The 13,625-nt window shown below is 46.4% G+C and overlaps 1 protein-coding gene across 4 annotated transcripts in view; it reads left to right on the top strand.

The window, feature by feature from the left end:
- arhgap21a (Rho GTPase activating protein 21a) overlaps positions 1–13,625 on the top strand; it is a 46,606-nt gene that overhangs the window by 15,729 nt on the left and 17,252 nt on the right. For 2 of the 4 annotated variants that reach the window (XM_086101384.1, XM_086101383.1), the window contains exons 1-2: positions 8,519–8,824; positions 11,420–11,608. In XM_086101384.1, the coding sequence (XP_085957510.1) occupies positions 8,519–8,824; positions 11,420–11,608 (495 nt within the window). Of the gene's footprint in view, positions 1–5,637; positions 6,934–8,518; positions 8,825–11,419; positions 11,609–13,625 lie in introns of those variants that run through there. The other 2 variants (XM_086101385.1, XM_086101386.1) reach the window with 2 other exon arrangements.

Genomic DNA, 13,625 nt, shown 5'->3' with positions numbered 1-13,625 from the left:
GGACATGTTTTGCAGCAGGACATTTTCGACCGAAGAGTTTCCCAACCCGTCTACCGTAAACTTGAACCCTGCTGGGTCTTGGCGGTCTCCCGGACTAACTCCTGGAGAAAAAAAAAACATTTCAGAGAACCACCGAGCTGTTGCGTGCTCATCGCAAAGATGTCTTGTCTTCAGCTCGTCTGCCGCAGGTCCTCGGTTGCATAACCGTGTTCTGCTGGGAGACACATGGCAAGCAGAGAGCACAGGGCCGAAAAAAAGGGGAAGAAAAAAAAAAAGCAACGATTGTTGTTCTTGTAACGAGCGCCTCAAGTCAGCCGTTAAGACGGGCGACTCAATGAATGCTTTGATCCAGCCAGATTCCTCCACGAAGCGCGCTCTCAGAATGTAACGGAAGATGTCTCACGTCCGACTTTTTGAAAGCGTTTGAGCCTGGCCGCCTCGCTGAACGTAACCGCCCAGCTCAAAGGCGACATTCTTTTCTCCTCATCCACTTCAGGACATCGCCGAATCCCCCAGAGGACGGTGACAATTGGTTCTCCACTTTCTATTTCCAAGAATCTGAAGTCATCTTCTCCAACGCTCAACAACCGCTTCTTAAACACCATCATTATGTTCCCATTTCCACCAAAGCCCGACCGACCCTGCCGTAGCGCTGCGATGTTTAGATTGAATCCCGACGTTCCATAACAGAACTGTGACATCATCGGCGCGGGGATCCGACAATCAATGGCTTCGTCGTCGCAGCTGTCCGCGCTTTCCCGAGCGTCGACTCGACGGACGGTGATTTGATACAACGGCATCCAGCTGTGTGGGGGCGGGGCCACGTTTCCGACAGCGTTGTTGTGGAATGCGGCAATTTAAGTCTTTGCTCACCAACAAAAGCACCTTGGCCCCCAAAATTCTGTCTTGCTACCTCTGCGGCGCCAATTGAAGGGAAAATATGGACTGTCGTTCCCTTCAGCGTGTCAGGAATATTCTCCAAAACTTTGTGATCCCTGGAAACCTTTTGGATTTTTTTGTTTTTTTATTTACATGGGCCGTGACTTTTAATTTATGACTGGCTCCATCAAGACGGATACCGTGGCTCGTCCTCGCCGTCCTACAGTCACCAATGTCAGGTTTGCAGGGATCGAACGTTGAAATGATTTGCAAGATTTTGCCACTGAGTCACGAGGCGCACAGTAAAGGGCGCCCTGGAAAAAGGGAGGGGAGTCAAGGCTCACCCTTGGATTGATTGGATACGGCGCTTCTACCGTTCTCCAGTCTCCCATTCCTGCCACTCAACACTCTGCTTTGTAAAAGTGGCATCATTTCCACGTGCGCCCATCGCTTACGTTCCATCAAGCAGTCCAATTCAATCACAATAACGGTATACACAAATGAGCCGGAGCCTATCCTAGCTGATCATAGATGAAAGGCGGAGTACACCCTGGACTGGTCACCGGCCAATCGCAGGACAACGGTAACAGTAGGAATGCAAAAAAAAAAAGTTCAAAAATAAATCTCTGCTGGATTGCCGTGCTTCGTGGAAATAATGTTTGTGTTGGACGAAGGGTGTGTCCCACAGCAGAGAATTTCTCCTAACCAACTCCAGACCAGTTCGCACCAGTGAAACTGAGATGCAAATCCTATCCTCAGGGTGCGGACGGTGTGACTCTTCGTAAAAAGCTGTCATGAGAATGGCAGCTGCTTGCTCGCCTTGTTGGGCTGCACGCGTTCTTGTCAGCCGGCACACATGAGGGATGTGAACTATGGGAATGCCAGACGTGGCCAAAGCCCGCTCGCTCTCGGATGAATGTTTCAAGTTCCGTCACGTTGCGAAAGTGTATTTTGGGGCGGGGGGTGTTCATCTCTCCCGTCCTGTCTGAATTTTTCCAAATGGCTACTGTGAATATTTCACAGAGCGGAGCTGAAAGCTGCGAAATGAGATTGCTGTTTTGGTTCTTTGATTGCGCGAGTAAGCTGTCATTTTGCGGTATTATTTTTTATGGAAAACAGATGCCACCATTCTCATATTGTTCGTACCGCATTTCACCTGTTCAACCGAGTTGACTTCTTACCATAAGCACGCCCATCATAATTGATTGGCTGATAAACGGCTCCTTTTGTCAGGCATTGTGACAGCTTCGTCGAGTTTGCATCTCCGGCTAGGCGCCGTTTTCCTCACTTACATCCGGCAGGTATGCAGCAAGAATGTGTGTTCCCCTCATCCTTTTGAGTGTACGGTGGTCCCACCTCAAACCTCAGCCGTTGATTTCCGAGATCGTCTTACACTCGCTCTATATAGGCTCTTTTATGAAACCCGTGTTGGCCCAAAAGGAGTCTTTCAGAATTTCAACGTTTACATTCAAGACGGACTGCATGACAGTCTATAACGGCTCTGCGTCTTGAATCAGGTGTTTGTCTGCATACTTCGAATTGCCGAAGTCTCCAGACGTGGGCGGCGTCTAACGGAGCTTGAATCCTACCTTTGTTTGTTTTGTTTTTTTGGGAGGTGGCACCGCAGACCCATCAAATCCCAACTTGGTTTGCTTTCCCCAAAATGTTATTTTTGGCTTTTGTTGCGTCGGAGTTTCAATGTGTGTGTCTCATACCGAAAACCACCATCTGGACAAGTTGTGTGAGAACCTCCCTTATCGATTTATTTTAGTGATTCGGTGTTGGTCTGGACCTCTCAATCGTTTTGGACCGCTGTGAGAACACGCGCTGTTGTGCAGTCGTGTATTAATGTTTTTCTTTTCATGAGGCGTGGCCTTAGCGAGTGACATCGGTAGCATTGATTCCAGCACCGATTGGCAATTTTCCACCTGGTAACATCTGCACCACGTTCCTTGCGAGTGTTTTCATTTTTCAGTTGTGTGTTTTTGGCCGCTTGTCCTGCTCAATAAAACGTCTGAAAGTAATCAAAGCTGAAAGTATGACCTCTCACTCCCAAAGACGTTTTAAAACGTCTTTTCAGACTTGGTCTAGAATTGGCTAGTACTGAATGAGTTAAAAGTCAACCGAGCTACGTGGGGCACGCGTGAAGTTGAGGTACCACTGCACCGATTTGAGGTGTCTTGAGTTGGGAACTTCACAACACCACAAAGACGTTTTTCTTTTGTTGTTTGTTTGAGAGCAGCTGCGCACGAGTGAATGAGCCCGCGACTGAATGCTTGATTGGCAGAAGCATTTGTGTGGCTGGAGTCAGAGGTCATTCGCGTACAATTGTCCATACCGGGCAGAGATCCGTAACTGTGGATCTCGCTCATGTGTGCAAGGTTCATGCAGACACCCACACACACACAGAAACACGTACCCTTTTCCTCCGCTCTGTTTTTGGGTGAGCGTCCAACCCAAATTCTCTGCAACCGCGGTGAAGGAAATCCCCTTTCTTCCCCCCCACCACGATATTGGATGGTATGTTTCTTTCTGCGTGCAGCTCATCTGGTCTCCACAGCAAAATGTGATCCATCCAGTCTTGTTTTTGCCAATGGAATCGATGTGACGCACGGGCTCGTTAAAGCGCCGTGGACAGGAGGCACGGGGAGTTACAGCGATAACATTTCGAGTTGTTGGATGGTGACTCATGTTTGAGTAGGACGCTTGTCAGAATGAAAACACAGCTGGTGACATGTTCCTCCTCCCGACGCCAGGACGAGGCGGTCCCATTGTGTTTCTGCAAAGGATTCAGTCGTGGAGGGGGGAAGTCAAGAAGTACCCACTGCAGGCGTATTCACGGCAACTCACTAGACATTGTGTTGCTCCTTCCCGTGCGCCTCGGCCACTAACAGACATAAGGACGTATGCATGATGATATACTGCTAATTAACTCATTCACTCCCAAAGACGTTTTTATATGTCTTTTCAGACTTGGTTTAGAATTGACTGATACTGAATGAGTTAAAAAATCCAAAGAGAAGGTTAGAAAGGTCAACCTGAACTCAGTGGATTTTATTCATTCATTTCAATGCAGAAAGTTGATTTGAGATACCGTTTTGAGTCATCTCAACTCCAGTTGAGTCACCGACTGAATGAAATTCGTAAACCAAGGCGCCGCTGTACTCCATAATAAGCTCGCCGCACCTCTCCCGTTGACCGTGGGATTTGCGTCCATTGATCGTACCCTTCTGTGTGAAGACAGGCTTTTATGGGTGTGCACTGACGCTGGGCACATAGCGGGAACAGTCTGTTGGCCGGCCCTCATTAGCCGTCCCTTTTGTTACAGTAAGCCTCACCTCGCGGAGGCCAGATGCAGCGTGTCCAGATTAGATCCCACACCCGCTAGGAGTCTTGAAAAGCCACCCCTGAATCAAGCCTAATCCCCGCAGCAAGACTTTCTCTTGTCTTCATCTGCTTTTTCTCTCTGCGGCGCACAGCTGCAGATGCATATGTTAGTCACAGACAAGCCGAGGAATTGGTCATTTTAGCTTTGAGGGCTCGAAACCCCAGAGGCAGGTCATGCATCGGTAGCAGGGCCATCAATTGAGACTTTTATTTTGGAAAACATTGATCCCGACTCACCTGAGAAGCTGATTAGGAAATATAATGTGTGCAGATCGCGAGAGATTGGTTTTGCTCCTCGAATTTGGCCGTAGCAAGTTTTGCTCAGGTCAGCCAATCAGAAGACGGAAAAGTGAAAAAGGGAGAACCAATTTGAAATTTAGTAGGTTAAATAAACAGTCCCAAGTTATGATATAGTCGAAGTCCCATGGGCCACCATGACTGGTTCTGAAAGCCCTGGGCAGATTACATTGGCATGGCGACACATAGATGCTGAAATCTGATTGGACAAAAAAAATGTAACATGTCCTGGAAGCTTTCCAGCCAAGAGAAAGTCTCGGAACTAAAGAGAATAGACTGTTGGGAGTAACTTTGACAATTTACAATTGTAAGAAACACATATTAGATTTGAAGTTGTGCTTCTGATAGTATTTAGGCCGGCAGAGAAGACTCACAACAGTCTGAACCTAATCCAGACATTCAGTCAGATATTTACAGATTTGTGTGGGGGGTGGTTTGTATTATTACACAAAGCAGAGTCGCAAATAATCATTTAATAATGTTCAATCTGGTTTTCCTCTTCGAGATGAGTTCCGCTACTCTGATAACTCCATTTCGTGTTAGTTTGAAAGACCGTTCCAAGCTTGTTAAACTGGGAAAAAGTATTCCGAACGTGTCCTTGGGAGACTTGCTCTAAAATTTTGGAGTGTGTCTGCGGGGAATTTTTTTCTCCATTCAACCAGAAGAGTGTTTTTGTTTAGGGCAAAATATGGCTCAATTTATTTTTTTATTTTTTTGTAGTTCATCCCCGTGGTGTTTAATAGGCTTCTTCCACAAAAAACAAACAAACAAGCAAAAAAAAAAAAAAAACAACCCAACAAAAAAAAGCTTGTGTATTTCCCCTGTGTTGTCTTAATTTTGACACAGCTGCAGTCTGCATGTTGTCTTTGTCCCTGCCGCTCGTGTTGCGGTCATTTACAGAAAGATCAGGCAGGGATTCCAGGATCCAAACTGCACTGTTTTGGGTCTGACCGCAAGCCGGACCCCGTGCCGTGCGAGATAACAACGAGGGAGTCTGACGAGACCTCCCAAAAAGTTGCAACACCAAATTGAATGTGTTGTTTCTGTTATTCTGAGGCAACAGCCCCGCTCACCTGGGGGTGGGTCGCAAGTTGTAGCGCTGCACTCTCGCGTTATTTATTCTGCACGATCGAGCTTTTCTTGGCCCGCGCTTTTACACCTAAACGGCATCCCATAAAGTTTTACAAAGAATTTGAACAGCTGGTGTTAAAGAGCCGCAGACATTTTTACTGTGCGTTGAAACGCGTCCTTCCGTCATCCTTTTTAACCCGTCGCCGTGCTCGTGACAAATCAAAGTACACATCGGTGGGTTTTAATTGTCTTTCAACATATTCCAGACTCTTTCGGGCTGCATTATCTTGGAGCGCTCGTTGCCAAGACAGGTCGCCAAACAGGCCGAGTCTGAAGAGCGATTCAATTAAAATAGTCCAACTCAACTCTTGCGCTTGGACAGTGATGAGAAGTAACAAATATTGTACATGAGCAGGTTTCCTGTACATTACTTGAGTATTTTTCTTCCTACTTCAATACCTTACGTTTGAAAACAGATGTCTGTCCTTTTAACTATTTGTCAAAACAGGAGTGGTTTTTTTTTTATTTTTTTAATCCTTGACTGAGAGCAACATCAAAAAGGCGTACATAGAGAGGGTGATTATGGTCTTTGGGTCTTAGACTAAAACAAAAACAAAAATAAACAGCTAATTTCTTACACTGCTATCTGGAAAGAAAAGAGCACCAAAAAAGCTAATTTAGCATTTACTCTTAGCTAGTTCAGTGTTCACCGAGCTACGGGAACATGTTTACAGTATAACATAAAAATTGAGTCAACGCTAGCTAGTAGAAGAGAAACGTATGTTGTAAAAACTGGTTTTGTACATTGCGGACAGTACAAATAAAGTTTTGCTTTTGTACCTTTACGTACATTTCAGATTCTGTACATGCTAACTTTTACACTTGTCTCGTGTGGTATTTTTACACAAGTATCTGTACGCGTGAAGTACTTGTTTTGCTAGCACTTAGCCGACAGTGTTAACTAGAATAGCTAAGATGACCCCAATGATCCGAAAAGCTTTAGCAACCCTTTTGCCAGGGCATTAAAACATGACCTACTTTTCCCACTTGTAGCGTAAACAGACAGTGGCCACATCCAAAACAAACACACACACACGCACACACACACACACACACTTCACTTTCTGCTGTGCATTTGAACTCGGGACCAATTGCAGTCCATTCTCACCTCCGAGTGTGTGGTGCCCATTCAGTGGAAGCGGAAATGCTACCATGTCCACGAACCGCTATGGAATCACATGGAAGTCAGCGGTCCAGTGGCTGATAATTGTTGTGATCGAGTTTGTTGCTGTGACAACGGTGGGTGTCATATTTCTTAGCGTCAGCATAGCTAAAAGCGACACTAGGGGAATTTTCTGCCACAAGACTCCTGCTGATCATGTGTTTCGGATTCGACAGGATCCCCATGAACTGACAAGGTAGCATGGTGGCTTCTGATTGGAAGTGCTCATTGTGAAATTTGCATTTAAAAAAAATGGAAACAGCCTGTGGTGTTTTTCCAAATTCCTTTCTGAATGCAGCAGTTCCAAAAGAAAAAAAACAACAACATTCTTTTGGGTCTAAATCCCGCTAAGATGACAGATGGGCCTTTTTCTATTTCGACCGTCTTTTCCATAAAGAATATCACGTGCTATTTCGGGCCCAATGCGGGAACCAGATTCCGCTAAACCAAGCTCTGCGACGGGAACATTCCACCACTGGGGTTCCTGTTGTTGTTGTTCACGGTCACGCCGCCGTCTCAAATATTCCCCTCCAATCGAAACACAAACGCTTTTTACATTCGCACCACATATGCTAGCGCTAGGCTAAGCAAGCCGCCAAACCGCAGGGCTTGTTGATGGACGCGCGTTGGCCGCAGTTGAATCGCGAGCCTGTCCCCACCGCGGCTGTTAATTACAGCGGGGCCACGGGGGAAAGTGTGATGAAGCGTCACGTCGGATCCTTTGGGCCACCGGAGAGGGGAAGACCCATCTGCTCCAGTACTATCGGTCCAGTAGCAAGCTTCAACTTCAAAGCTAACCCATCGTACTGTTGATCAACAAAACTCGTTTGTCACGGCTTCGTTGAAAAGCATCGTAACATTTGTGGATCATTACATCCCTACGAACACATTCTCAACCACAGCATTTTTTTTGGCCTGTTGTTCATGACTGAATTTCTCAATCAAACGCAGAACCGACGTGAAGCTTAGCTCACATTAGCCTAGCTAAACGACCGAAATTGGGTCATTCACGTCGCTTACCTGTCTGTGTTAGCTCGATGTCATAGCTGTCTCTTACCTATGAGTTGAGTTGTTGCCAATTTGCTGTTTCACAATTTTATTGCAACGTCATCCTTGAATACAAATTTGAACTTTATGGTATTAATTGATTCCCACTGAAGAGTGATAAAAGCATCTATTTGGCAAAGGTAAAGAAGCATTTCCGAGTTAGCAAAAGTCTTCTACCAATTACAGATGTGTTTAGTTGTGTCTGTACGAAAAAAAAAACGTACGAAATAATCTTGATCGGGTCGAATCTTTTTATTGTATTGTGCCGTTACTAATTCCACCTGTGTCGGTCTGCCTGTAGCGTCAGGACCGGGAGTGAGCGATGTGGAGATGGAGGAGACAGGAAAAGGAAAGAGGCAGCCTGGGTGTATGCGAGTGTATGTTTGTGTGTGCATACCTCAAGAGTTGTGTGTGGCCAGTGGGTGGGTGCGTCAGTCAGCCGTTCAGTCGGTCCGTCCCGGCTCTGCGCAGCACACTCGGCTGCTGAGTGGAAGCATCAGCATGTGTCTGTGGGATGTCCAGAGGAAGGAGCTTGAGGAAGGATGGACTAGCTAAGGACGACCGGGATCGTATTTTTGGATACATTTAATCCTACCACGCCGACTTGGCTATGCCATGCTGGCCCAGAGGAACGGGCTTCCCGCGGGCTGCAAGACAGTTCCTCTCCGGGATCTCGCCGACTTGAGGGAGGTGGACTCCGAGGGCTGCTGCTCCCTCTCGGCGTCACCCTCCTCCGGAAGGTGTCCCTGGGCTCGGCTAGCCGGCTTGGACTGCTGCTTGTCGGAGCCGTACTGCCTCTGGTTCCAGCTTTTGGCCAGAGCCTACTGGGGCGAATTAGAATTGGGTCTCAAGAGTTCCACCCGTGGCATCTCCTGGGCTCGGCTGCGGGAAGCCTCGAGGAAGAACTGCGTGCGATCGCGGGTAAGCCGCGCGGGAATCTGAAAGCATCCCTCTGCGATTTGGCATTGCGAAGGAGGCGCGAGGCAGAAATTCCTGGATGTGTGCTTACTTGAGGCTTTGAGGAACACTCCGGCGTATAGGTTTACATAGGAGGCATTCAGAGGGGAGGAGACTTTGTTGTGCTGTCTGAGGAATTTTCTGTGCGTCATTCCGGTCTCTTGTGGCACCGCGGTCCCACTTTATTGACCGATATCTTTAATTGTGGGTCCATTTGGTTGCACTAAATGACACCGGAAAAGCTCAACAATGCATCTTCTTCGATCTAAAATGACCGTGCTTTATATTCCGCTGGGGCTGGAAGCGAGTCAGTCATTGTTCAAGCTGTATTTCAAGTGCATATTTTCCTGCGATAAAGTGAATGCCGGTGACTAATGTTAAAATGTCTGCGGTCGGAGAGCTTTGGAAAGGAAAAGTGCGAGGGAGTCGCGAGAGGTAGATGGATGACGTCAGCCGCTTCGGGGCTGAAAAACATACTTTTGGGGTGAAAGTGGACCAGCGCTGACATTCACACTCAAGTCACGACGCTGCCCTCATATAGATGAGTGTGCAAATCTGTCGGGTCCATGCTAACATCCCAGAGCCAACCCAAAGCGTCCATCGTGAACCTTATTGGGGTTCCTGAACTCACCTGTGATGTAGGCGTCATCTATATTTTTTTTAAAAATGATTTTACCCTACCTACACGCTTCCAAATCACCTGTTCTCTCTCTCACTATCAAGAAATCTTATCACATCACTTTAGCGGAAAACAAAGACGATTCTCTGGCTTGCGCAGTTCTCCAAATAAGAAACCCTGCGTGCTTGCTTCAAGATGTTGATTGGTCACTCCCAGTTGAACTGTACTGTAGATTTCGAGAGGCAAAAGATAATCGACATCATATCTTCAAACAGCGAAATGTTCAACCCCAAACCACATCGTTTCATCCAACCAAAGTCACCTAGCTTAATGCTAACATGTCATGTGAATTGTCATAGACGGGCTAAAAGAAAGTTTGAAACGACTGCCTCTTTACCATCAACAGAAGCGAACACGCACCAACACTCACAGGCATTTATTCTCCGTTCTGCGAGAAAAACAACACACCACCGCAGCTTTTTCGCTGCCTCTTCTTGCTCTTAATGACGCTGCTTCTCTCCCAGTGGCACTCAGTGGCTCTTCTTTCATAATTCATCACATTTGCTATATGGAGAGACCCCCTAAGCCTCACCGGGCCAAATAGCTCATCTCTTACATAATACTGCGTTCATTTTTTTTTTTTTTAAGCCTGAAACCAAACAAACGGCAGAGCGAGACGACGTTAGCTGACTATTGCTGAAGATTTCAGCCGTCAGAGCGTGAAGCCCACACCCATCCGTCTCCCAGAGGACCTCCGACATCTGCTCCTCCCAGACAGCCCGAGCGGGAACTGTGGATCGAAAAGCCGGGCGTTGGAGAGGATGTCATTGTTTTGGAGTCAGACTGAGGCTTGTATTTTTGTAGATGCGAGACTCTCGGCTGATCGTCATGATGTTAGCTTTAGCCGCAACAGCTAACTGCGGCGCATATGTCCTCCTCCATCGTTATTTTGTTGATGGATGTGACGTAAATGTCACTCTCGGGATTGGTATTTAAGCATTATGTAAATGAGATCACTCGCGACGTCATCATTCGGGCTCCTGGCCACGTTCCCAGAAGTAAGCAGACTCCCAAAAAGATTGACTTAGTCGTGTCATTTCTCTCTTGGGGCGGACAGGCGGTGCAGACGCGCGACTGTTTGTATACAAGCCATTAAAAAGTCCATATTTCATCATATAGTTGCAATTCGGTCTGACGTCGGGCACGCACACGTGCATCGCTCACGCGTTCGCGTTCAAGCGTTGTTGTCGCCCCGCCCGAGTCGCTGTAGGAATGCGTGAGATAAGTCTCTCATCAGCCAAACGCGCCGCAGAGCCCCACAAAGCCCCTGAATGTGCAATAACAAGAGCCACATGTGTGAAGCCCGAGGCAAAAAAAGCGAACAAAAAACAAACAAACAAGGTCTTAATGGCGAGGCTTATTATTTTGACCGATAGTTTTCTCCAAGTCCAATCACGGTTAAGAAATACAAATGTGTGTGTGTGTGCGTGTGTGTGTGTGTTTGGCCTCATCCCCGGAATGCCAGACATTCCTCACCAAGCGCAATGACGGATGTTGAGCGCCTCTTGTCTCCATGTCAATCTCAAGAGTCGTTTAAGTCCACTAGAAGTATCGAGCATTGTGTCTGAATGACAGTTGCTAGCGTAGCGGCGCAATAAAGTCTTTGTTTTTTTTTTTTTTTGCGGGATGCCCAATAGTCTACTTGACGTCAAGATGTAGCTCTCCTCCTTTTGAAGTTTGCTATTCCCAAACTCACAATTATATTGCAGGTATTTGTTTTCGGAAACGAATCGGCAACTTGGGCAGGTTTTGGACATTGCAGGTTGGGACGAATATGCTTTGCTCCAAAAATTTATTCATTTCTTTTTTTTCTCTCTTTTTTTTATTTAATTTATTATTTGTTTTTGAGAATTGACCACTGACTTTTGTATTTTATCCAGGCCAAGCAGAAGGATGGGCCCGACCACAGCGATAAGTCGGCCGTGGCCTCCCCCGGGCCGGAGGAGGAGCCGTTCTCCTGGCCCGGTCCCAAGACGCTTTGCCTGCGCCGGACCTCTCAAGGCTTCGGCTTCACTCTGCGCCACTTCATCGTCTACCCGCCCGAGTCTGCCGTGCACAACTCTCTCAAGGTAACGGGGAGCTTTCGCTGTGACCGCTGAGCTTAGTGTGTCGCTGTGTCATCAGCAAGTTGCAACACATAGACTGGAAGAGTCACAGAAAGGCATAGAAGTGGGCGGATCAAACATCATTTAATCCGCCCATGATTTTTTTTACCATTCATCACCTTGTGCCAAAAGTCGTGAAACGTTCAACAATTCAAAAGTTTAGAGACGGTTGAATTAAGTTCACCTGTCCAAGTTATACCGCAACTTTAGATTCATTCTAAAATGTGAGCCCAAAGCCCAATATCCCGATTTTTGTCATGACACGAGTTGGAAGTTGGAGTTGGTCTACTTTCAAAATGGGTTGGCGAGAACTCACATGGGTCACTCGCAAGTTAAGGTGGCCATCTTATTTCATTTTCCCCGAATGGGAGTTTAAAAAGGAATTCCCGTTGACAGGATGCGGAACGGGAACAACAACAAGGCTATGTGACGGAAATCGCTAGACTTAAGTAATGGCATGCAGATGGGCGGAACAGCAGACGGGGCGGAGAGCCGATTGGCTGACGGGAGCAGGTGGAACTAATGACACGGACAGACAGGAAGTCCCGCTGACAAACAAGGAAGGAATGCTCCCAGAACAACACACGCATCACTTGATCTTTTCAACGGCTGCCAGTCTGTCGTGTGTCCAATTGAAATCAGGCATATTGTGCTCTTTTTTTTTTTTTTTTTTTTTCTTTTCACAATTTAAAACAGTTCTCCAGAGCGGCTTGGAGGATATATGGTGCGACTATTACGAAATCTTCCCATAAGACTTACAAACAGATCAAAACGACAACACTCGCAGGCTTTTCGACACCCTCCGAAAATAATTGCCTCCGTCATGTTTTGAGCAAAGTTTTCAGATGACTCCATTTCCCCACTGAAATTAAATTATTCAAATCGAATGTTATATTCCGTATTTGGTTGGGTCTTTTCTAAAACCATTGTGGGGAATGCAGTGCCGTTCAAGAAACTCCACGCAGAATCTACAGAAATACACAAATAAGACGATTTAAAATCTTGACACATCATACCTGCAGTCCTAGAAGAAAAATACAGAAATATCCTAAATTAAATATAAAAATAGTGGGTGAAAAATACACAAAGAAAGATGCACAATATAACTGAAATATTAGAAAATAATAAATATAAATACAGAAGTATAGAACTAATATTTACCCTTGCATTGAAAGATACAGAAATGTTAGCAAAAAAACCCCAAAATTAATTTAAGCAGTGACTTCATCGAGTACTAAGGAGGGCATGCAGAGGTCTCCGCTTGATCCCACCCGGGACAACTGCCAGTCATCCTCTTGATCGCCCGTTGCCAATCTGCTTTTATTTTCCTTTTTTTTTGAGGTACTTATCCTGATGTGCCAGGCAGCGTTTGGCTCCACTGATGCGCAAAGGCTTTAAGGTCATAAATAGGCCAAAGTTTCAATGGGAACACGTCACTGGCCTCTGAGGGGTCTTTTAGTGGCCACATGCCAAGTCCAAACTCACGCCAAGTCCGAGCTTGATGAAATGAAATGAACTTTATTACCTGCAGCAGGCGAGGGCGAGTTAAAATGCGTCCACTCCGAGCGACTTTTTTAAGGATGGGAGATGGGAGCCGTGGATTTGGGGCTCATCTCAAAGGCAATCAAAAAGAAAATCCAGGGATGTGCAAGTGACTGCGGGCTTTTTCTCAACATTGGCTTAGGGTGGTGATGTTTTTATTGTTGCATTGGCAGCACTTGTGTCGCCACACACTTTGACAAATGGGCTGTCTTCCTCAAGGGACGCAGGTAGCGCTTTGTGTTTGTGTGGAGCGGAGGCCTGTTTCGGGAGTTTAGTGGCACTGCCCTTCTGCTGAGTGAGGGGAAATGGTCGCATTCGTCCAATGAAAGGAATGGCTGTGTTGCTCTGGCTCGAGTTTTACGATGTTGTTGAACTTTACCGTGTTTTTTTGAGAGGTAATAACACGAAATGGAGATGAAAAAAAAAACACTCATTTTTT

The sequence above is a fragment of the Hippocampus guttulatus genome, chromosome 21 (genome assembly GCF_054856545.1).
Source record: "Hippocampus guttulatus isolate MCC_2025c chromosome 21, RoL_Hgut_1.0, whole genome shotgun sequence".
NCBI lineage: Eukaryota > Metazoa > Chordata > Actinopteri > Syngnathiformes > Syngnathidae > Hippocampus > Hippocampus guttulatus.
The sequence above is the reverse complement of the archived record's forward strand: the minus strand, read 5'-3'. Positions and strand labels throughout refer to the sequence as shown.